This window comes from Dama dama, chromosome 18 (genome assembly GCF_033118175.1).
Source record: "Dama dama isolate Ldn47 chromosome 18, ASM3311817v1, whole genome shotgun sequence".
Taxonomy (NCBI): Eukaryota; Metazoa; Chordata; class Mammalia; order Artiodactyla; family Cervidae; genus Dama; species Dama dama.
This window is the reverse complement of record NC_083698.1, coordinates 67,730,829-67,754,446: the sequence shown is the minus strand read 5'-3', so window position 1 is coordinate 67,754,446 and position 23,618 is coordinate 67,730,829. Positions and strand designations below refer to the sequence as shown.

The 23,618-nt window shown below is 41.5% G+C and overlaps 1 protein-coding gene and 2 non-coding genes across 5 annotated transcripts in view; all 3 read right to left on the bottom strand.

Moving 5' to 3' along the window:
• Window positions 1-23,618, bottom strand: part of OSBPL3 (oxysterol binding protein like 3) — a 196,018-nt gene that overhangs the window by 63,836 nt on the left and 108,564 nt on the right. For all 3 annotated transcript variants that reach the window (XM_061165506.1, XM_061165504.1, XM_061165507.1), the window contains exons 3-10: window positions 11,843-11,959; window positions 11,633-11,686; window positions 9,655-9,768; window positions 6,277-6,444; window positions 5,573-5,696; window positions 4,144-4,247; window positions 3,846-3,938; window positions 2,625-2,781 (exon numbers count right to left, since the gene is read on the bottom strand). In XM_061165506.1, coding sequence (XP_061021489.1) covers window positions 2,625-2,781; window positions 3,846-3,938; window positions 4,144-4,247; window positions 5,573-5,696; window positions 6,277-6,444; window positions 9,655-9,768; window positions 11,633-11,686; window positions 11,843-11,959 — 931 coding nt within the window. The remainder of the gene's footprint in view (window positions 1-2,624; window positions 2,782-3,845; window positions 3,939-4,143; window positions 4,248-5,572; window positions 5,697-6,276; window positions 6,445-9,654; window positions 9,769-11,632; window positions 11,687-11,842; window positions 11,960-23,618) is intronic.
• LOC133073198 (U6atac minor spliceosomal RNA) lies at window positions 11,454-11,579 on the bottom strand. The gene has a single exon (XR_009696905.1). It is a non-coding gene; the product is annotated as a U6atac minor spliceosomal RNA (small nuclear RNA).
• LOC133073127 (U6 spliceosomal RNA) lies at window positions 14,233-14,339 on the bottom strand. Its single transcript, XR_009696837.1, has one exon. It is a non-coding gene; the product is annotated as a U6 spliceosomal RNA (small nuclear RNA).

Here is a 23,618-nt window from a genome sequence, read left to right as displayed (position 1 = left end):
CAAGCACTGTCCTCCCATGCAACAATTTTTACTCATTTTCTCCTTTAAAAAATGATAATATATGAAAAATTTTTTTAAAAGCAGAAAGAAGATAATAAGTACTCCTAGTCTCCATCACTAAAACACTGGTATATATCCTTCCAGATTTTTTAATGTGCCTATATATATCAGATTCATATATTTTTCCCCCAAAACAGGATCAGCCTTGTATTTTTTGCTACTGCAGTCCATGTGGTCACAAAGAGTCAGACATAACTGAGTGACTGAAGTGAACTGTGTATATCTTCCAATACCTATAAAAATAACCCTGGCTAATTCTGTCTGGAAGGGCAGTGAGACAGCAGGTGAGAAGCACAGACTCCGGGGTCAGGCAAGTTAGGGTTCAAGTCTCAGTCTGGCTACTTTCTACCCTGGGGCCCTCACAAAGTTCTTTGGCTTCTCTAAGTCTCAGATTTCTTATCTGGGCACTGATAAGAGGTTACAGTCATACCTACTCTGGTATGAATTCAAGAAACACTGCATGTTAAGTTCTTACCAGCAAACACTCGGCATGACACTATGTGTTCAACATAAGGTAGATGATATTATTATTATTGTAGCTGTTAAGTATTCTATTATATGATTACACTGCAGTTTAAAAATCTAATCTCTCTATTGTCAGGCATTTAGGCTATTTCTAATAAAAAAAAAAACCAAACTTTCTATTCTGAAATTTCACAGGAAGTTGCAACAACAATACAGAGAAGTCCTGGGTGCCCTACCTCCCATTTCCCACAGTGGTAACATCTTACATAACTTTGGTACAACATCTAAGCCACGAAATGGACGTTGGTATAACTTACAGCTCTGATTCTGATTTCACAAGTTTGACAGGCTCTCGCTCATGAACATGGATAGAAGTATCAGTCAATGCAATTTTATCGTATGTGTAGATTCATGGACCCACCACCAAAATCAGGATAGAGAGCTTTCTATCGCCACCAAGATTCCTCTTACTACCAGCCTTCATAATCACACTTTCCTTCTTTTTCTCTTCCTTGTCCCTGACTCCCGTAACCACCAGTCACTTTTTCATTTCTATACATGGATCACTTCAGAAGTGTTAATAAGTGTAAGCACATACTATGACACCTTTTGAGACTGGTCAGCATATTGTGCTTGAGAACCCATCCACAGTGGCCTGTATCCACAGATGATTCCTTTTTATTGCTGAGTAGTGATGAATAGTGTTCTGTTGTATGGATATACCACCTTTTGTTTAACCATTCATCCGCTGAAGGATATTTGGGTTGTTCCCGTCTAACACATCTGCTGTGAACATTTGTGTACAGGATTTTGTGTGGACTTAAGTTTACATTTCTTTGGGATAAATGCCTAGGAATGTAAACATTGGGTTGTATTTTAAGTGCATGTTGGTTTTACAGAAAACTGCCAAACTATTGTCCAGAGTGGCTGTACCATCTTGCATTGTCACTAGCAAGATATGAGAGATCCAGTTTCTCTGTATCCTCATCAGCTGTCTGTACTTTTTTAATTTTAGCTATTCTAATGGTGCATAATAATGTCTCATCATGATTTTGATTTGCATTTTCTTAATGATATGAAGGGCTTCCCTGATGGCTCAGTGGTAAAGAATCTGTCAAATGCAGGAGACATGGGTTCAATCTCTGGGTAGGGAAGATCCCCTGAAGAAGGAAATGGCAACCTGTTCTAGTATTCTTGCTTGGGAAATCCCATAGACAGAGAAACCTGGTGGGCTACAGTCCATGGGGGTCACAAAAAAGTTGGACACGACTTAGCAACTAAACAATAAATGATATTGAAAATCTAATTTTTGATATGAACAATGCTACAATGGACATCGTTGGATAATATTTTAAAATTTAATTTAATTTATTTATTTTTGGCTGTGCTGGGTCTTCATTGCTATATAGGCTTTTCTGTATTTGCGATGAGCATGGGCTACTCTTCAATGCAGTGCACAGGCTTCTCACCAGAGTGGCTTCTCTTGTTGCAGAGCACAGGCTCAAGGGCGCTCCGGCTTCAGTTGTTGTGCCACGTGGGCTCAACAGCTGCAGTTCCTGGGCTCTAGAGCGCAGGCTCAATAGTTGTGGTGCATGGGCTTAGTTGCTCTGCGGCATATGAGATCTTCCCAGACTAGGGATCAAACCTGTGTCTCCTGCATTGGCAGGTGGATTCTTTACCACTGAGCCAGCATAGAAGCACATGTCTTTGGATAACTTTTAAGTTAATTCCTGTGAATGAATTCTTGAAAGTAGAACTGCTGAATAGATAGATTTTTTTTTAAAGTCGAAACATGATGTCACATTGGCCTCCAGAAAAGTACCATCACTCTCATATAAATTGCTCAGCCTTTAAAGTATACCTAAGACTCTCACCTTCTCCCCTACAAATTAAAGAGAGACTTTTTGCCAATACACTCCCTATTACCAATAAAATAAACAAAAAATAAAAATTAGGTTGCCTGAAATCCTAATAGAGCAGAAAATGAACAAGCTAAGAGTCCCTTCTCCAAGGACTTTCCCACATTCAGACAAGCACATAATATTTTCATCAAACACATTGGAAGGAAGAAACACAAAAAAGAAAGAAAACTCATTTACCTTTATGGGCAATATGACACAGATCCTCTTGCATTTTAGAAAATTCTGATGAGGTTTCAGAGCCATCAGAATAATTTTTCTCTTCTCCAAAATCTAGTGTAGACAAATTAGGATTGGAGGAATGCAGTCTTACTGGGCCAGAAAAAGGCTTAGGTACCTGAAGTGACACCAAAGGGAGATATTTCTTTTTAGATGTGAATTGCTTAGACTATTCACTTGTTTCTAACATTGGAAAGTAGAAAAGAAGAACATTCTATAGAACATTTTTTTTATTGAGTGATAACTTTTAATATGAAAACTCAGGAAAACACTTCCATGGCAACTTCCACTGGCTTCTTATGAAATAAAAGTGGTTGAGAAATCACATTTTTAATTGGAGATGATCATAACTTTAAAGCTACAGGTTTAAAATGACAGCTAAAGTGGCCAGGCTCTTTCTCATTTATATTCCATTCCTTCCTCCTTGCAATAATTACCCAGGATCTAGGTTGCTAATATTAATAGTTAATGGGGAGTAGGTTTAAAAATGTTTTCTTTATTAGCATTTGGTGCTTCTACCAAACAAATCACCTTCTCAGTGGTTTGGAAAACAAATCTCTCTTTGTTTTGAAAGTATTTCAATTCAACCCATAAAGTGCTTTAAGCCAGAGTTACATAAGAGTATAACAGTTTCCGTAAGTTCCTGATTTATTTTGACCCTAATAATGCTGCAATTTAATATATAAATTACTGAGCTGCAAATCTTGGCTTAGCTGTGCATTGGGAAAGTCAGCAGTTAGCGTTATGCAGTGAACTTATGATGGGAGGATGGGACGGTTGGAGAGAAGAGACAATCTATACAATGTCCTGCTCCCAAAGACTCCAGCCAGTGGGCTCGGAGGGATGGCGAGTCCACTGAGCCACAGAAAAGGTGGACAGACCACACAACCACAGCAGTCACAAATCAAGGTGCACACCCAGGTGGGGACGAGAACAGGCAGGCTAGGCAGTGAAGAAGGGGAAACCAAAACCCTAGAAATGACTGCAGTCCCTCCAACTGCATCCCATTTTTCCTTTACTCAGTAAACATGACACGCTTATTTTAGTACTCAGAAAACCCAAGTGACTGAATTCCTATCTCTGCACACAGTATCCGAGACTAACTACAGCATAGTCACTTTTCTATGGGCCCCCAGCATGTGTCCCTGAGGAATCCAGCCTGTAGGGCGAAGCAAGGGTTACCTGCAGCGTTCCTTTAGCGTCTTTGCCAAGAGCTCTGGACCGCCACCTCCTGTGTGATCTTTTTTCCTTTTTGGGACTTTCAAAAGCTCCACCCTTTGTTTTAAAACAGGAAAGAGAGAGCACAGACAGTAAGATGCACCAAACCAACAGGGAAAGACACACACCAGAGTGACCAACTCCATCCCCTTGAATTTGGCTGAAGCAACCAGCCAGAAAACTTCCCTGTTAGTGAAAGGCTGGGAGGAGAGAGGAAAGCCTAAGAGTGCCAGCAGGCAAACAGAAATGAGCGCTGGCTGACCTGGATGGCATTGATAGCTGGTGCCGAATATGTCCGATGCAAGATGTCCATACTTTGTAGGAGCTGGCTCATCTCCACCAGGCAGGTGTGACAGTGCGCCAGGTCTGCAGGAGGAAAACAAGAGGAGAAGTAAGAGCCACTTGTCTTGGATTCAACCTTCACTGTACTAGTGCCAGCTATTTTTCTCATTTATCTATATTGGCTTTTACATCTGTAAAGACAGGAAATTTTACTGCCGTTTTTATAGGAGAGGCAGTAGACTTGTGGTTAAGGGCATAGATCTAGAGAACCAAGCTGCCTCAGTTTGAATGTACTTAACAAACTGTGAATCGTGGCCAAATTACATAACTTCTCTGTGTCTCAGTTTCCTTACAGGCTTCCCAGGTGGCACGAGTGCTAAAGAATCCACCTGCCGATGCAGGGGATGCAAGAGATGTGGATTTAATACTTGGGTGGGGAAGATCCCCTAGAGTAGGAAATGGCAACTCACTGTACTATTCTTGCCTGAAAAATCCCATAGACAGGAGCCTGGCAGGCTACAGTCCATGAGGGGATAATGATATTCAGAGCTCACAGGACAGTTGAGTTAAATAAGTTGATAAATGCAGAGTACTTTTATTGCTCATATTTATTGAGAAGGCAACATTTTATGTCCCCAGATGTGATCCTATCTGCATTCAACAGAGAAAATTGCAATTTTCAGGCATCTTTCTCTGATGGTGGTTCTTAATCGTGGCTACATTTTAAAAATCAACTGGTGAGGTTCTTAAAATTACCTATGTTAAAGTCTCATCCCTGGTCAATTAAATTAGAATACTCCCAGCCTCACTGTTGACTTCCTTTTTAGTTCCATAGGTGATTCTTAACTAAGGTTGAGACCACTCCGTATGGCAAGAGTGGCCCCTAACCAGAATCAGTTTGGGAATTGTGAAAAACCAGTGATGCCAGGGCCCCAACCTGCACTAATTTAAAGGGATTCTCTGGGAGAGGGGCCTGAGCATGGGTATCCTGGCATTTTAAAAGCTCTCACAATTCTAATGTGCAGCCAGGGTAAAGAACACCTGTTTGGTGAGCAATCTTCATTTGATTCACCCACTCACCTCTGGACAGTGATTTGGAGGTTCTGTGCATCAGAATCATTTTTGGCACTTAAGCCCTGGATTCTGTGATTTAGCAGTCTATGTGGAAATTGGGCTTAAAGAACAGTAAAGGAAACCTATTTGCACACATACCCAAGAGAAGACATAAAACTCTAAAAGAGAGTGTCTTTTGTTTATCATGAGTGCAGATCTTCATAAGCAAAATCTGACAGGGAACATAAACCAGTCTAGAGGGAGAATATAAATTTACCTGGAGTATAAACGAAATCAGGAAAGTCTAAAAGCAGAGGTTTTTGACAGAAAGAAGCAGAGGTTATGAGTCACTCTACCTTTGGAGCATTTTTCCATGTCCTCTGAAGACTGTAACCATAATGGTACTCGAGTCTCACCACCACAAGAAAATGATAAATTGCTTCCGGTTTGAAACGAATTCTGCTTTGATATACTGCTACGCTGTTCCACAGATGACAAAAGCACATTATAAATGAAAACAGAGCCTGGTGGTAACTCTTTAGGGTAAAGGATAATAAAGTGGGTTGGTTGCTAATGGAAGCCATCTGCCCATAATGAGAAAGAAGCTTCTAGCAAAGCACTCCATCAGAGACCCTGAGAACTCCAGCTGTCTCCCGTGTGGCCATACCGTGCTACAGGCCCCTGAATTCTTCTCCTGCCAAATGATAACCATATGAAAGGACAACACAAATGTTGGGAAAGATTGTGTAGTTCTGTTTGACTATAAATATATTGCCTGCATTTTACAGCCAGAAAGCAAACTAAAGTCATAGTGATCAAGGGAGAGTTGGGATGTTAAATCCCTCTGTACATGCTCTTCTTCAGTTATGATCTGAGCATTAATACATGCTCCTCTGGCCCTGGCTCTGACTGAGGGGACACACAGACAAGTAAAATCCTAGATCAAACACATTCTGCTCCTCCCTATAAACCTCTCCTTCCTCAGACACTGCCCCCAAGAGCAGACTCTCCCACACAAAGCCACCTACTTCCTTTAGATTCATGATTGGTAAATCATTACCTTCCTACTTGAAATGGTGTCCATGACCCCAGGACCAGAGTCTGTGACTGTAGATCCTGGGAAAAAATGATTAACTTCGTGTGGAAACATGGCGATTTCATTCTGACGGTACATTCTGTGGTGGCGGAGGTTGGATACCCACTCATCAAAGACGTCCTCTGACTTTACCTAGATTGTGTTGGGTCGAAAGGACACAGAGTGTCACTCATCTAAGAAACAGTTAGTCATCCCATTGAGGTCATTCCTGGCACCTCTTCATGCTGACACATGTAGAACTGTGGAAGTACCAGTTTGTTGACTTCGTTTACATGCATGTAGTCTATGGAACAAGTCTATGGAGTAGGAGATGGAAAGTAAGAATGGTCTTCATAATCTCTACATTTAAGCATTCTATGAAAGAGCCAACTGTTATGCTATTATTAAGACATATTACCAACAAGCAAGTTGAAATTTATATTTATCCATCTCTTACAAGAAGAAAAAAGAATTAGAAAAAAGTATATTTATCCATCTCTTAAAGCAGTTCCAAGTTGTCCCAGTTTCTCATATCCCCACTGAAAACATTACACTTTTTATTAATAAAAAACCTCTTTTCTAATTCAGAATTTTTAGATCAATCTTCTCTGAACTGGAGAGAATGAATAAATTCTTCTTGAAATATTTAACCTTGTTCATCTTCTCTGATAATGAATGTTACTGAGGAATACATGTTAATGAATGTGAAGGTTATTTACAAGAACATTTCTCCCACTCTTAGAAAACAAAAATCTGATAAAGCATTATCAGTGATTTCCAGGATTTTTCAAACACACAAACACAAACTTTTAGCCATTCTCTCCATGACTATCAATGGATAATTTCTATGACGAGTAATGTTTGTATATAGTAACTTTCATTATAAAATACATCAAATGTGCATAAAAGTACTAAAAAGAATATAAGAAGCACCTATGCACCATAAATATCTTTTTTTTTTCATAAATATCTCTTGTCAATATTTCTATGTGTGTATGATGTCACATTAATACTTTCAAAACGAAAAGTGATAGACATCTATATATGAGAAAACAGAGCCTCATGAAGAGGCAATATAAATGACTCCAAAAGAATACTCAGTAGGTTAACTTCCAAGAAGAAAAATCCAGGTCAATTCAGTTAAAATCTTTACTAAAGCTGTTACTGAGAGTAAGGATGTGGAAATAAATGTCAGCAACATCCTTCATTTAGGAAGTGTTTGGTTGACACGTATGTTTGTTGTGTTGGTTAGAAATACACACAAGACTTGAAACCCCACTAGGTTCTACCGGATGGGTCATTTACAGGTAGAAGCAACACAGACTCACATCTATTTGTCTCCTTCAGATCATGTTCTTGAAATGTGCTTCATTTCCCAGACCTTGCTACTGGGCATTTTATAGGAATCCTGCGTCATTCTTTGTACTAGTCTACTATCAGAGTCCTTTAAAAATCAGTGCTCAGAGCATTCCTCTTGACCCATTTTTTAACTGGGTTAAACGAGGCAGAAGAACAAAAGCACTTTCTTAAGTAACTGACCAGGGTTCTGCGTTAGCCCCTCAGGTAGTTACAGGACCGTGGGTGTACAGCTACTTAACTCTCTGCTGCCCAGACCCCCTTCTATGATAAAGGAGGAGACTGGGACTGGACGGCTCACATTAAAAACTGTCCAACTCTGAGACCATCAACCATGACCTCAGCGAAGTCCACACACGTGCACTCACACTCATAACGGACGGTCAGAATGGACAGGAAACACAAACAGAACTGAAAGTGAATCAACACAGCGTTTATCACAATATTAGTATTAGATGTATTTCGAGGCATTCTAGTTCTTTAAAAATTAGGAATTAATCCTTGCTTTTATTCTGTTAAACAAGATGAACAAGAATGGATGAACAAGAATGTATTATTTCCTGACCATGTCAACAGAGAGAAATAAGAGTTACTGGAAGAACACTGAGAAATTATTTGAGAGGAGGTTTACCACTAAAGCGGTAAACCTTCAAAGATCTTTTAAAAATCTTTTTTTTTTTTTTTTAAAGATTATAGGTCTCTTCCTCCTTTGATTCACATTAGCTGCTCTCAGTCAGGGGTATTATGACTACCCCAGGGGATGTTCGATGACATCTGCAGACATTTGGGGGTTGTGGAGGATTGTTATTGACATCCTACAATGCACAAGACAGGCCCCCATGGCAAATAAGTTTCCAGCCCACCCTCCAGATGTGCTGAAGGTGAAAAACCCTGTTCTAAACAATTATTACACCTATAAACACAGAGGCTTAGGCTTAAAAAACAGTATAGATTTGACTGTCCTGGGCAGTCCATCAACTACATGTATGTGCTAAACATGTATTTGCCCAAGTACCAAAGACATGTCATGGCGAGGACAGGGATACACTAAGATGTGGAGATCATAATCTCATGCTTTTATTTTCCCAACTCTCAGCCCCCATTCCCAATATTCCAAGTAATTTGTCCAAGTAAGAAAAGACTCTTACTGTTTTCTCAATTAATTTCTAACCCTCAGGTAACACCTAATAATTATATATAATAAATGAACCTATTGAGCTTACTGCGGGTCAGGCATTACATCAAGTTTTCTACATTCAGTTCCACAAGATGAGCAATGTAGTTCCCGTTGTGGGGGCAGGAAGTAGTGAGAAAACTAAGACTTTCAGAGATTCAATAATTTGTCAAAGGCTGAGAGCAAGTAAGCAGCCAGGTGGTCAAGATCTGAACCAGATCTGGATCTCCAAACTCTTGGTGCATGCTTTTAATTATCTATACGACCTGCAGCAGACGGGACAGAAGAATGGAGTGAAGCACTCCATTTCAGAGATACTATTTAGAGACCCGTCCTTTAGGGGAAAAATTTTTAACATCACTGTGGTATGAGAATTTTCATCCCTATAAAGTTAGTTGATGTTGTAAGCCAGAGCTTCACAGACTAAAGATCATATTATATTTCAGGAAACACATTTTATTCTGTGGCAAATGGTTCCTCACTAAAGATGGTACTGCCTGGGAGTAGAGAGAGTTTGTATTTGAAAACACGAAGTGTTTTTTTAGGGTACTGATGTCACAGTCACAATGGAGGAGGGATGTGAGGGAGAAGAGACAAGGATGTTGAGTTTATTTTATTGAGTCCCAGTGTGAGAGACTCTCCTACACAGTGAAGAACTGTCCCATCCAGATAGCAATATCATCCTTAGAAATACTTTCCTAATGAAGATCTTCTACACGTTGGCTGGATGTTCTGAAATTCAAAAGGCATCACCAATGGTGCTGTAACTGACAATTCCTTTGTAACATAAAGGATCTGTGCAAAGGGAGACAGCATCTGGGCAGCAGTCTCACCTTCAGATGGTAAATGTGCTCCTCGGTGTCCAGGTCTATGCACTTGGATGACTTCTTCACAGACATCACCGAGAGCCCGACGTCAATGCAGCCATGCAACTTTTCTCTCTCGATCTGCAGAGGCATGAAGGGGGCCCCCATGAGAACCACGGTGTTAAAAACCACTGGAACATCCTTGACACTCCTTTCCCTCTCCCTCCCCTTCCACATCCAGTAACAGTTAACACAACAGCCACGCTTCTCCAGTACTCAGCGTGAACCAGTGCTGAGCTGAACTCTGTACATGCGTCATCCTATTTAACCGAAAGGGGAGACCGAATTGCAGAGGGTTAACTAACAAGCAGAAGGTAACGAAAGTCGAAAGTTAGCCTTGTGGATTGACTCCCACCGCAGTGAATTCACCTGTTAATGGCACTGCTTCCTGCAGGATTTCTGGGGTCTAAATTCATTTGGAAGTGATTTAAAAAGAGGAGTAACTTTGTCTTCTACCTCTGTGACTCTATCTCTGTTTTGTAAATAGTTTCATTAGTACTCATTTTTTAGATTCCACATATAAGCAATATCATATGATCATGATATTTGTCTTTGTCTATCTGACTTACTCACTCTGTATGAGAATCTCTAGGTCCATCCATTTGCTGCAGATGACATTATTCCTTTCTTTTTTATGGCTGAGTAATATGGTTACCAGGGGGAAGAGGGGGGGGGTGGTGGGGAATTGGGAGGTTGGGACTGACATATTGTTCATATGTCAGTCCCAACACTACTATACATATATACTACTATATATAAAATAGATAACTAGAAAGAACCTACTGTATATAGCACAGGGAACTCAATACTATATAAGGACCTATCTGGGAATGGAATCTAAAAAAGTGCGGGTGTATGTATAACTAATTCATGTGTTATACAGCAGAAACACAACACTATAAATCAACTATACTCCAATAAAAATTAATTAAACAAAAAAATTTTTAAGCTGAATAAAACATAAAGATAAAAAGAGGAGTGAGGACGCTACGACAGGCCACTGTGGGTCAGGCAGTATGGCACGTTTCTGCAGGCACCCCGACAGGGTGGGCACCATGGGAGAGGTGGGGAGAGGAAGGCGGGCGATGAACTGCTGGGTGAGAGGAGGGCTCCGTGAAGGTAGGACTAGCAGTTATCCTCAGCCCCGGTGGGCCGTTTGCCTGGTGTCCACACACAGGGGACTCTCCTGTCACCTTCACCAAGGACCTTCCCCACTAAACCCCTCAGTCCCCACAATAGTGGGAGGACATGTCCTGGGTTTTGTTCTCTGCCCACTCAGAGAACCCCATGGTACAACCCTAAGACCAGAACCCACAGCTGGATATCCAGTAGAGTAGAGAGGGGCCCTCACACCTCCACTTGGGGGGTGAACTGAGCCCACGCAGAACCTAGGGAGGAGACAGAAGGGAACAGGCACCTCTGCTCCCTGAGAGAGAACCACCACCACCCTCGTGGTTTCCAGCTAGGGAAATGCAATCCCAAATGTAGAGTCTCAACCACGAGCTGACAACCACTGTGTGCACTCAGCTGCTCAGGTGTGTCTGACTCTCCGCGGGCCCATGGACTATAGCCTGCCAGGCTTCCTGTCCATGAGGATTCTCCAGGCAAAATACTGGAAGGAATTGCCATTTCCTACTCCAAGGGGATCTTCCTGACCTAGGGATCAAACCTGGGTCTACGGCACTGCGGGCAGATTCTTTACCGATTGAGTCACTATATTGTTGTTGGATACATTGTTCAGTTGCCCAGTCGTATCCGACTCTTTGTGACACCAGTGGTTAGATGCCATGAAGTAGGTGGCAATGCCTTAACCATATGCATGTTGTCAGGCCCAAGAGCCTCTGCCATCTTCATCAAGGGGAGTGCTAACCTTCTCTGCTTTCATACAACATGAATAGCCCTGGAGAATTCTTCAGTAGCATGCTAGATTAACAAGACCACTTACGTCAGTTTGGTTCTTGGCATATTTCAAGATTCCTTTGTCCAGATAGAAGAATCTCTGTGGGGAACAAAGTAGAATTCATTAAGATATTCTATTTAAATGTCCTTCTCTTGGTGTCCTTGCTCAGTCTCAAATTAAATATAAGTGCCTAAGAACAGGGCCTGAGTAGGGAATGTGGGTGCAAACAAAGGTGAGCCCCAAGCCAGTTCTTACCTTATGCCAGCCTTTCAAAGGCCATTTTCTCTTTTTCAGCAAAAATCCTTTCTGTATTGGTGGCTCTTGGGTGTAATTCATCTCTCCCCTCAGTCCTTCCACCACTTCCCAGCTGTCCTGTTCCAATGAAAGAGTTTGGGCTCAGTGATTATCTTTAAATGATTATCAGGCTCAATATATACATATATATCCAATAGTAACATTAAGAAGCACTTGATCCCATTTATAAATCCATCCAAGATGATGAGATTGGCTGGGTGTGCTGGGGAAAAGAAATTCAGGCTTAATTTATGTACAATTCTTAGACTTTATAGATTTAATGCTACAATTTAGTGGCATCAAACTTGTCTGTTTTTCAGGAGCTCTCTCTCGGAAGGGAATGTCTCTTCCTCTTCTGGTGCTTGAACCTTGACAACCACAGCTAAAGGTAAGGATTTTGCTGTAAATTCTATTTCTGTTCCCTTTGCATCATCAGTTATTTTCACTCACCACTAGAGTTCAGTCTGAATTTGAACCCAAAGCTATAGACATCAAGATGAAAACTGGGCAGGAGGGGATGGCGTGGCTGAGAAAATTGGCCAAAAACTGTGAGACTGCATTGTGTTGGTAAACATGACAAGTTGTTTGAAATAATGATTTAGTCACACTATCTCCAAATTCTAGGTATTTAAATTGTTGGAAATCTTGAAGCATCAAAAAGGTGGTTCTGCAACACATATTTTCATCCACTTTTCCCAGAAATTTTGTTTTCTCCTCCTTTCTTTTGTTCCAAAAACTTGGGATGGGGGCAGTGTGGAGGAGGGTACAATTATTGCTCTATTTGGAGGGACAAATAGTTATTATAATAAATTTTCCACTGTCAGCTATTTAGGTTATTTCAACTAATTGGCTAAAAAATAATTTTAAAAGGAGTACTAAAGAAAAACACTAAAAGTTCTAAAAAGTTATTTTTAAATGCTTGAAAATGCACATATTCATTGCAAAATTATCCCAATGTAGACCAAAACTGGCAACACTTCAGTGGTTTTTAAATTTATTATTATTATTATCTTTTGTTGAGATACAACATACATGATATACACAAATCTTAAGCATGCAACTTTAAGAATTTATAAACTATACCTACCATCCATATCAGAGAGAAAACATTTCCAACCCAGGATATTTTAGTTTTGACAAACATGCCTTTCCCCTCCTCAGGTTTACTGAGCTATTACTGACCTATAACATATGAAGCTTTAAGATGTACAATGAGGTGATTTGATAGACTTCTATTCCCTCACATAATTACTGTTTGTGTGTGTGTCTGCTGATAACATTTAAGATCTACTCTCTTAATGACTTTCAAGTATATAGTACTGTTAATTATAGTCGCCAAGTTATACATTGGCTCCTCAGAGCATATTCATCTCATGGCTGGGAATTTGTACCATTTAACCAACATCTCCCCATTTCCCCTGCCCTCCACCCAACCCTGGCAGCCACCATTCTATTCTCTCCTTCTATGAGCTCGGCATCTTTAGATTCTGAATATAAGTGAAAACATGCAGTATTTGCTTTTCTCTGATTTATTTCACTTAACACAATGCCCTCAAGATCCATTCATGTTGTCATAAAAGGCAGGTTTTTTGTTTTAATGGCTGAATAACATCCCATTGTATGTGTATGTATGTATATATATGGAATATACGGAAGCTTACATTTCCATGGGATACATATACATCTCACATTTTCTTTATCCATTCACTCATCCAGTGAGCACTTAGATTGTTTCCATGCCATGGCTATTGTAAATAACGCTGCAATGAAAACTGGGGTACAGATATCTCTTCAAGAGACAAACATGTTATCTGGCCAAATTTCATGTTGAATAACTTTAGTTCAGTTCAGTCACTCAGTCGTGTCCAACTCTTTGCAACCCCAAGAATCGCAGCACGCCAGGCCTCCCTGTCCATCACCAACTCCCAGAGTCTACCCAAACCCATGCCCATCGAGTCGGTGATGCCATCAGCCATCTCATCCTCTGTCGTCTCCTTCTCCTCCTGCCCCCAATCCCTCCCAGCATCAGGGTCTGTTCCAATGAGTCAGCTCTTCACATGAGGTAGCCAAAGTACTAGAGTTTCAGCTTCAGCATCAGTCCTTCCAATGAACACCCACGACTGACCTCCTTTAGGATGGACTGGTTGGATCTCCTTGCAGTCCAAGGGACTCTCAAGAGTCTTCTCCAACACCACAGTTCAAAAGCATCAATTTTTCAGTGCTCAGCTTTCTTCACAGTCCAACTCTCACATCCATACATGACCACTGGAAAAACCATAGCCTTGACCAGATGGACCTTTGTTGGCAAAGTAATGTCTCTGCTTTTTTTATTTTTAATTTTTTTTATTTTTTAAAATATGGAACACTTCACGAATTTGCGTGTCATCCTTGCGCAGGGGCCATGCTAATCTTCTCTGTATCGTTCCAATTTTAGTATATGTGCTGCCGAAGCAAGCACATGTCTCTGCTTTTTAACATGCTATCTGGGTTGGTCATAACTTTCCTTCCAAGGAGTAAGTGTCTTTTAATTTCATGGCTGCAATCACCATCTGCAGTGATTTTGGAGCCCTAAAAAATAAAGTCTGACACTGTTTCCACCGTCTCCCCATCTATTTCCCATGAGGTGATGGGACCAGATGCCATGATCTTAGTTTTCCGAATGTTGACCTTTAAGCCAACTTTTTCACTCTCATCTTTCACTTTCATCAAGAGGCTCTTTAGTTCCTCTTCACTTTCTGCCATAAGGGTGGTGTCATCTGCACATCTGAGGTTATTGATATTTCTCCCGGCAATCTTGATTCCAGCTTGTGCTTCATCCAGCCCAGCGTTTCTCATGATGTACTCTGCATATAAGTTAAATAAAAAGGGTGACAACATACAGCCTTGATGTACTCCTTTTCCTATTTGGAACCTGTCTGTTGTTCCATGTCCAGTTCTAACTGTTTTTTCCTGACCAGCATACAGGTTTCTCAAGAGGTGAGTCAGGTGGTCTGGTATTCCCATCTCTTTCAGAATTTTCCACAGTTTATTGTGATCCACACATTCGAAGGCTTTGGCATAGTCAATAAAGCAGAAATAGATGTTTTTCTGGAACTCTCTTTGCTTTTTTGATGATCCAGCAGGTGTTGGCAATTTGATCTCTGGTTCCTCTGCCTTTTCTAAAACCAGCTTGAATATCTGGAAGTTCACGGTTCACGTATTGCCGAAGCCTGGCTTGGAGAATTTTGAGCATTACTTTACTAGCGTGTGAGATGAGTGCAATTGTGTGGTCATTTGAGCATTCTTTGCATTGCCTTTCTTTGGGATTGGAATGAAAACTGACCTTTTCCAGTCCTGTGGCCACTGCTGAGTTTTCCAAATTTGCTGGCATATTGAGTACAGCACTTTCACAACATCATCTTTCAGGATTTGAAATATCTCAACTGGAATTCTATCACACCCACTAGCTTTGTTCATAGTGATGCTTTCTAAGGCCCACTTGACTTCACATTCCAGGATGTCTGGCTCTAGGTGAATGATCACACCATTGTGATTATCTGGGTCGTGAAGATGTTTTTTGTACAGTTCTTCTGTGTATTCTTGCCACCTCTTCTTAATATCTTCTGCTTCTGTTAGGTCCATACCATTTCTGTCCTCTATCGAACCCATCTTTGTATGAAATGTTCCCTTGGTATCTCTAATTTTCTTGAAGAGATTAATAACTTGATGTTAATCAAATCTCCAGCCCACAGGCAAGCGGTACAGACAGAGGCCAGAGGGGTTGAGAGATGGACCTTAATAACCTGGGAGTAGAAGCAGTTAGACCCAAGTCCTAGGAAAAAGACGGGAGGGCGTGGAACCACAGGTAGTCCTGGGTGCTCTAGCTCATTTCTGTGTTATCCTCAAGTTCGACACATGAAAAACACCTGGTGGCGAGAACACTTTCCTATTTCAGTGGCTGAACTCTCTCTGTATAACCGTCCCAAAAGATCTGCTTTATGTCTGATTGCATTTTACTATGAAGAAGGCTAAAGCTACACCCCTGAATTTTTAAATATAGCATTGGTATTCCAGAATCTGGAGTTGTAAAAGTTGAATACTTCAATGGAAAAAGCAAAACTTAGATTCAACTCTTAAATTAGAGGACTTTTCCAGAAAGGTAGCAATTTCAAATGAGATTCTTTATAGCAATTATTACTAATTATTTAAAGTCACTTAAATTTTTAAAAAGTCACTTACTTACATTCAGACAATAAATAGAGAATGCATAATGTTAAGTAATGAGAAGCCACACACATAAAAATATTCTGCTCACATTTATTTCAGCTCAAAAAACTAGTCCTCAAAAAGTGTCTTGCCTGTCAAGATTTTAATGAATCTTTAAAATCATCAAGTTAAAAATTTCACCTCTTCTAGGAAGCCTTCTTCAGAAGTACTATTTCATCCCTAGAAACTCCACCAGTATTTCATCTTACCTTTCACTTACTTATGATAGTATATGTGAGGTTTTATCATCCCTAGATGGATAATAGACTCTTTGAGGGTGTGAAGTGTCTAGTTCACTTTTGATTTCCTCATATGCCTAATCTGCTGTCCAGAGAATACTATGCATCTGACTGACAAATGGATAAACCTGGTCCTGGAATAAGGCTGCAAACAGGTTAATGTTGTTGGAATATCATTCACTGGCTTGCATCTGAAGTATACCAACAAAGGTCTGTATAGTCAAATCTATGATTTTTCCAGTAGTCATGTATGGATGTGAGAGTTGGACCATAAAGAAGGCTGAGCACTGAAGAAAATTGATGCTTTTGATCTGTGGTGTTGGAGAAGACTCTTGAGAGTTCCTTGGACTGCAAGGAGATCAAACCAGTCAATGCTAAAGGAAATGAATCCTGAATATTCATCAGAAGGACTGATGCTGAAGGAGCTGAAGTTTCAACACTTTGGCCACCTGATGTGAAGAGCTGACTCATTAGAAAAGGCCCTGATGCTGGGGAAGATTGAGGGCAGGATGAGAAAGGGATGACAGAGGACGAGATGGTTGAATGGCATCACCGACTCAATGGACATGAGTTTGACCAAGCTCCGGGAGACAGTGAAGGACAGGGAAGCCTGGCGTGCCACACTCCACGGGGTTGCAAAGAGTCAGACACGACTGAGCAACTGAACAGCAACAACACTATCTCTGGGCCAAATGACTCTTTACAAGTCAAACACAGCACAACCACACTGGAGAAAGAAGGTGTCATTGTTAAAGGAAAATCTAAGGCTCGAAATTCTCTGAAAAGTACTCCAAAGAAATCAAGCTTCTTTGATTTACTTAAGACTCCCAGGCAGCACGCAGAGTGCTAATAACCGAGATGTGCTAGACCATCATGCACATTCAATTGTGCAAAATGTGAATGCCAAGAGGGATTAGATGTTACTTCATACTTAACAAAACCGGGGGGAAAAAAATGGAATGAGATCATGCCTGTAGTTTAAAAGATAACAAGGATTAAATTTCAAAAAATGTTTCAGGGATTCATGTTAGAACTAGATTTTTCCTGAACTGAGACAAAGTATACACCTAACAATGAGCATGTGTGGAGGGCAGGGGATCAGATTTGGTTTGTTGACTCTTAAGAAAAATAAGCCAGACAGGGTTCACATTTATTACTACAAAACATCATCTTTTCCCCCTCACTTCATCTTCTACCTGGGCTCAGGACATGAAATTCTTACCAGGTTGGAAGAGGCAGGTCTAAAGAATTTAAGAAAGTGAAGGCTCTCCTTGACAGAGGGAGACAGCGCTGCAGACAACACCTTTTCTGGCTCAACCTCCCAATCCTCCCCCTTCAGTTTCCTTCTCTTTCACCACTGAAGTCCTGAGGCCGAAAGCTGAGAGCCAGCATCCAGCCAGTGGCTCCCAGCAGAGGCAGTACTGTTCCCTCAGGCTGTGAAACCCTGGGGACAGTTTTAATTGTCAAAGTGATGGGGTGGGGTCTCTAGCATCTGATGGCTGGGGACCTGGGATGTTAGACATCCCGAAATGCCTCAGTCTTGCACAATAAAACAAGCTGTCCCAACATCTGCAAGATTTTCCAAAGTGCACAGTGACATTTTCATAGGTGAAACCTGTTTATAATTACTTGCCAAAGTATTTTTGCATCTTTTTAGTACACTCTGAATTCTTGGGAATGCAACTGCTAAATAAGATTGTACTTTCTCCTGTTTGGGACTTTACCAACAGTCACCCACTTTTTGCAGAATCACTGACATCAGTGACAGTTGTGTCACTTGTGTTATATGAGTTATTAACACATCTCTCTGGGTCTTTATTACTAGCTGACACCCCATGTAGAGGTGTATCTGACCACTCCATTACGTCTTCTAGTGTAGTCATGTCTGGGCTTTTACATGTTGTAACGTACACCTTAACATTAACCACTTTCTCTGAAGTTGCCTTTATTTATAATAAAGGACTTTGTTAATATTTTCAAAATTATGTGTGCAAATATATTAGGTGAAAAATCAATTTCACTTGAGAGTAAAAGGTTCATTGAAATGTTGGTCACAAAAGGGGACACTGGTATGATGGGGTTAAAAACCACTGCTGATCTTGACAACAATTCTGTGAGAAGGAATGCCAGGCCAGGGCACAATGTAGCAAAAACCACTTTGAAACTGTAAGGGCTTGATCATTTTTACAAGTCAGTCCTTTTGGTTTCATCTTCAAAGTGTGTGCCTTCCATGTCCCTTCCCCTGTTTCTACATTACCACCCACCACTCCATCAAACCTCATTTTCTAAGACTCCCCATTTCTATGGTATCCCATCAGGTCCTGTCCTCCATGCAATGAAAAAATGAATACAACATAATATCTGTCATTTTCACTTCTGTGGCTTACTCGTATTGTTCCAGCATCCCAGAATCTTCTCATGCTCTTTTCCACCCATACAAAAGCGTCAAGATTTTAGCTCAGTGTCTATTTCTTTCCATGAAATTCCTAAATTACCCAAACTACATCAATCATGTATTACTTACTGTAAATTATAGCAGTGTTGCTGTCCATGGGTTTCCCTGATAGCTCAGCTGGTAAAGAATCCGCCTGCAATGCAGGAGACCCCGGTTCGATTCTTGGGTCAAGAAGATCCCCTGGAGAAGGGATAAGCTACCCACTCCAGTATTCTTGGACTTCCCTGGTGGTTCAGCTAGTAAAGGATCGGCCAGCAATGCGGGAGCCCTGGGATCTATCCCTGAGTTGGGAAGATCCCCTGGAGAAGGGAAAGGCTACCCATTCCAGCATTCTGGCCTGGAGAATACCATGGTATGGGATCGCAAAGAGTAGGACACAACTGAGCGACTTTCACTCACTTTTCTATACACAGTTTTCTCCGTTATTGACATCTTGTATTGGTGTGGCACATTTGTTATAAGTAGATGAACCACATCATTATTAACTAAAGTCCATAGTTTATACTAGGGAGTCACTCTTTGTGGCATACAGTTCTAAGAGTCCTGTCAAACACATAATGCTCATATGATTATACCCACCATTATAATAACAAATAGTTTCACTTCCCTAAAAATCCGCCTCCCTTAACTTTCATCTCCTCTCTTAACCTTCCTTGGAAACCAGTACTTATTGAATGTGGAAACCAAGGAAGAGAGAATTGGGTAACTTCCCCAATGCTGTAGAGTCACTGGACTGCAAAAACTATATTTTCAATCATTCTGCTACATACTATAGCACATCGTACATTCTACTGTAATTTAAATATGCACATTCTAACGACTAAGCAGGAGTAAATGCCATGGGGCGGCAGTTGGTGAGGGAGTGGGGTTGGGGTGGGGGAAGTGGTGGCTAAATTCAAGATCCAAAGGCATCTGAAAGAGTTAAGAAGCCCTGCCCTATGGGTAGAGACAAGCAGGGCTGGGATCCTCAGCAGAGCTGCCCTGTCACCCATCCCGCATCCTCCTGAATGGGGTGGGAAATCAGCCTGGGGGATTTAACGCTGTCAAGGCGTTGCTCAATCCCTTTCTTATATCTGGAATGCCTGCCTCACCTGCTTCTCACTTAGCCCCATACCACCTCCTCCTCGGGGCAGAAATCCTCTCCCTTCTCAGCACTTATACTTGCACTGTCTGCCCTCCTGGCTAGAATGTGAATACCGTGAGGACAGAAACTGGGGCTTATTTCTTACAGTCTCCCTACCTGTGACACAGAGGCCCTAAATAAATATCTGCTGAACCAATGAGTGTGAGGAGCAAGGGGCTGTAAAAAGGGCCCCCATACAGAGCCCTGGGGGTCAGGGACTTTAATAATATGTACTGGATGGGAGTGAATTGGAACCCAGGACAAAAAAAGCAGTGATGCCGGTTTCTCTTGGCTAAAGGCTCCAGGAGGTAGGGTGTGGCTTCCCCCAAGCCTCAATCCCTCTGTGACCCAGAAGGAGGCTGCACACCTTGAGCTGAGTGCCCTGAAATAAATGGCGCAGGAGGACCTATGCCCCCGGGGATCACGGCCCTGCTGACTTAGCCAACACAGCTGGGCTGATGTCCTGCCCTCGGTGTCGGGCTTAGAGCTCCCCACGACTGTCAGGTGGAGAGAGGAACAGGACAGGGTGGGGGAAGCGGCTTCCTAAGGTCTTTGTGTGAGTTTAACTGAAGTCAGTCTGGACTGCCATCTGGCATTAAATTCAGCCTGTTTTACTTAACGTCTGAAAGTACCAAATATAGAAAGCTGCTTTGTGGTGGGAAAAGCAGCTCAGCGTTATTCGTGCTCATGAGCTGGCCAAGTTCATTTCCACGCTGCTGAGCGCACGGACTGAAAGTGTTTCCCTCGAGCACAGCTGTTTCCACAGCGCACATCTCCTCTGCACCTTTCAAATGCTGGCTTCTCTGTCACTGCCCTCGCAGTGATGTCAGAAATAGAAAACCATTGAAAACCTTCATTCTTCCTGCAGCTGAAGAGTGTTGTGGAAGGAAGTTTTGTGGTTGCCTCTATCTGGCGTGACTGGAAAGTGGGTTGTTTTGATTATTTAGCCTGTTAATCAGGTTTTTAAAATCACAAGGCAAGCCCCAGTCTTAAACCATGTAGCGCATACTTTAACATGACTGAGTAATCTTCTAAAGCCTCAGGATCATATATTTTATGACTGTACTATGAACACCTGGAAATCCTTGGCAATAGATTTCCAGTTAATATAGTGAGCTTCAACTGACGTCAGACCAATTCTGGACTTCTATTTCTATCACTGAGACTTGGAGTAGTTGCTTCTTGTCAATTGTTTCTTCCTCAACTGAAATTTTTCAAATGCCAACAGACCTGATGGACTACTTAAAAGAACAGAGTTGGGAGGTCAGGTGAGGGTATGTGATCTAATGCAGTGCTTCTCAGCTGTAGTGAGTATACCAATCACCGAAAACCTTGTTGAAACACAAGAGTTCAGGTTTGTAGAGCTGGATCGAGGCCTGACCTTCTGCATCTGCACAGGTGAGGCTGTTGCTGCTGTTGCATGACAAGTCCACTTTCATCTCTAGACCGGCACACTTACACAGTGCTGTATGTCAATTATATCTCAATAAAATTGAAGGGAAAAATGCTCCATGGTAGATATTAATATGTTAACCAAACCAATGAAGCAAGTACAGTAGCTAACATTAATAATGTTACTATTTATTATCTGTCAGGAAGTATGCTAAACCACCATATGTGCATTACTGAGCTTAATCTTTGCACAACCTTGCGAGGTTGGATTTATGCATATCCAACTTGAAGAACTGAGATTTGACTCGATAGGCTCTGAGTGTAAAACCAGGACCTATGGTAAGAATTATAAGGCCCTGGATTCCAGCTCTGCATAAAGGATGACTATCTGATTATCTCAGAGTGCTAGGAAAAATAACAGAAACAAGGGCTATGGAAGAGTAAATTCCTCAGTCACTGAGGAGTTTCGTCAGAGGCTGGGAGAGGTGCTACTGAGGGATTCGACCACACTCAGAGCTTCTCTGCTCAAGAGCCACTCTGAACAAGATGACCTACAAGTGTATTAGAGTTCATCCGAGGCCATTGCCTCCCCTTATCTCAGCACTACCTTCTTCCCAAGCAGAGTCCATCTCTGACAACGCATTCCAGCACTTAGCACGCATGTGTGTTGACCAAGACTACAGGACAACTCTGTCCACCCATGGGATTCAAGAGTCTCTGATGAGTTTTTTTCCAGGGAGTACAGTAATGATTTGTTATTCCCTATAGAGTCATGAAAATATTTCTTTTTAAACCCCAGAGTTTAAAGGAGAAATGTGGAAGTTATCTACCCGGGTCTCATTTTAGAGATGAGGAATCTAAGAGAAATGATCTTTTCAGGACCACGAAAATGAGTAAAGGACTTTTGAGGACCAGAACTCAGCCTACTGATTGACTCATCACCTTTCCTCTACCCCTTCCTAGGATGACCTTGTCTGCACAGTGGCAGTCAGCCTAGTGGAGGAGATGCTGAGGGAGCTCATCATGAGGACATACACCATGTGATACCAGGGAAAATCTCCAATAGGAACTCTTCTGTGAGTGGGGCTGGACCAGAGGCATGAAGGTGGGAAGACTTCTGCGTGGTTTTACTTGAAATACCTCCTAGCACTGTTCAGTATTTTATCTTTAAATTTTTTTAAAAAATCATACTTTTTTGGACTTAGCAAAGAGATCTCCACTTTGATGTCTGAGCCCTGGAGAGAAACATAGACACTTTGTATTCAGATAGAACACTTCTATACTTTAAGGACAGGGCAACCACGCTCCTTCAGAAAACTCACTCCATTGCTGGATGGCACTAGCTGATACCTGTGTTTCTCTTCCAGCTCACCCAAAGCGATTTGTTCAGAGCTAATTGAAATTAATCAAAGTAGAGGTACATTCTGACTAACTAATGCATATATGATTTAAAAATCATAGAAGAAGGTGGCATAAGTTTAGCACAAGAAACATCCTTATCCTTGATCCAAATCATTAGTGACTTTTTCACTGTTCTATATAAATAATTGACTCTCATCATGAGAACCTGGCATCAGCTTAAGATCCCGGAGAGCCTTATGAATCAAAGAAGGAATGGCTTATTGTGTTAAGTAGGTTATATTCTACTTACAACTGAGCTTCTTTTTAACAGGGGAGTCTCAAAGGTGTAAGACTTAGCGCCAGGTACTAAGATGCAAAAATGTGAAACCAAGTGCTGGCCTCCAAAAAGTTAACAGACATTAACAATGAAGAAACACCACAGGGTCGAAACCTTGTAAATGCCAAATGGAAGACACACATAAACCCACTACAGATTCCTGTTGCCAGGTAGGCACAATCTCACGTGGGGCTGGATCCACCTGAGTGGAATGACTTGAGCTGGAACATGAAGAAACACTGACAAAGAGTGAGAAGTAGAGTTTCTGAGGCTACCCTGACAAAGTACCATAACCTGGGTGTCTTAAAACAACAGAAATATACCCTCTCACAGTTCTGGAGGCCAGAAGTCCAAAATTAAGGTGTTAGCAGGGCTATGCTTCCTCCAGAGGCTCTGTGGAGAATGTGTGTCTTAAAGGGAGCAACTGTAACAAAATACCACAGACTGTGAGGGGAGCCCAGGTCAAGGAGCTGCTAGATTCGGTTCCTGTGAGAACCTGCTCCCTGTCCTGGAGACAGCTGCCTTCTTGCTGTCTGCTCCCATGGCAAGAAGCTCTGGTGTCTTTCCTTTCTCATAACGGTATTAATCCCAGCATGAAGGCACCA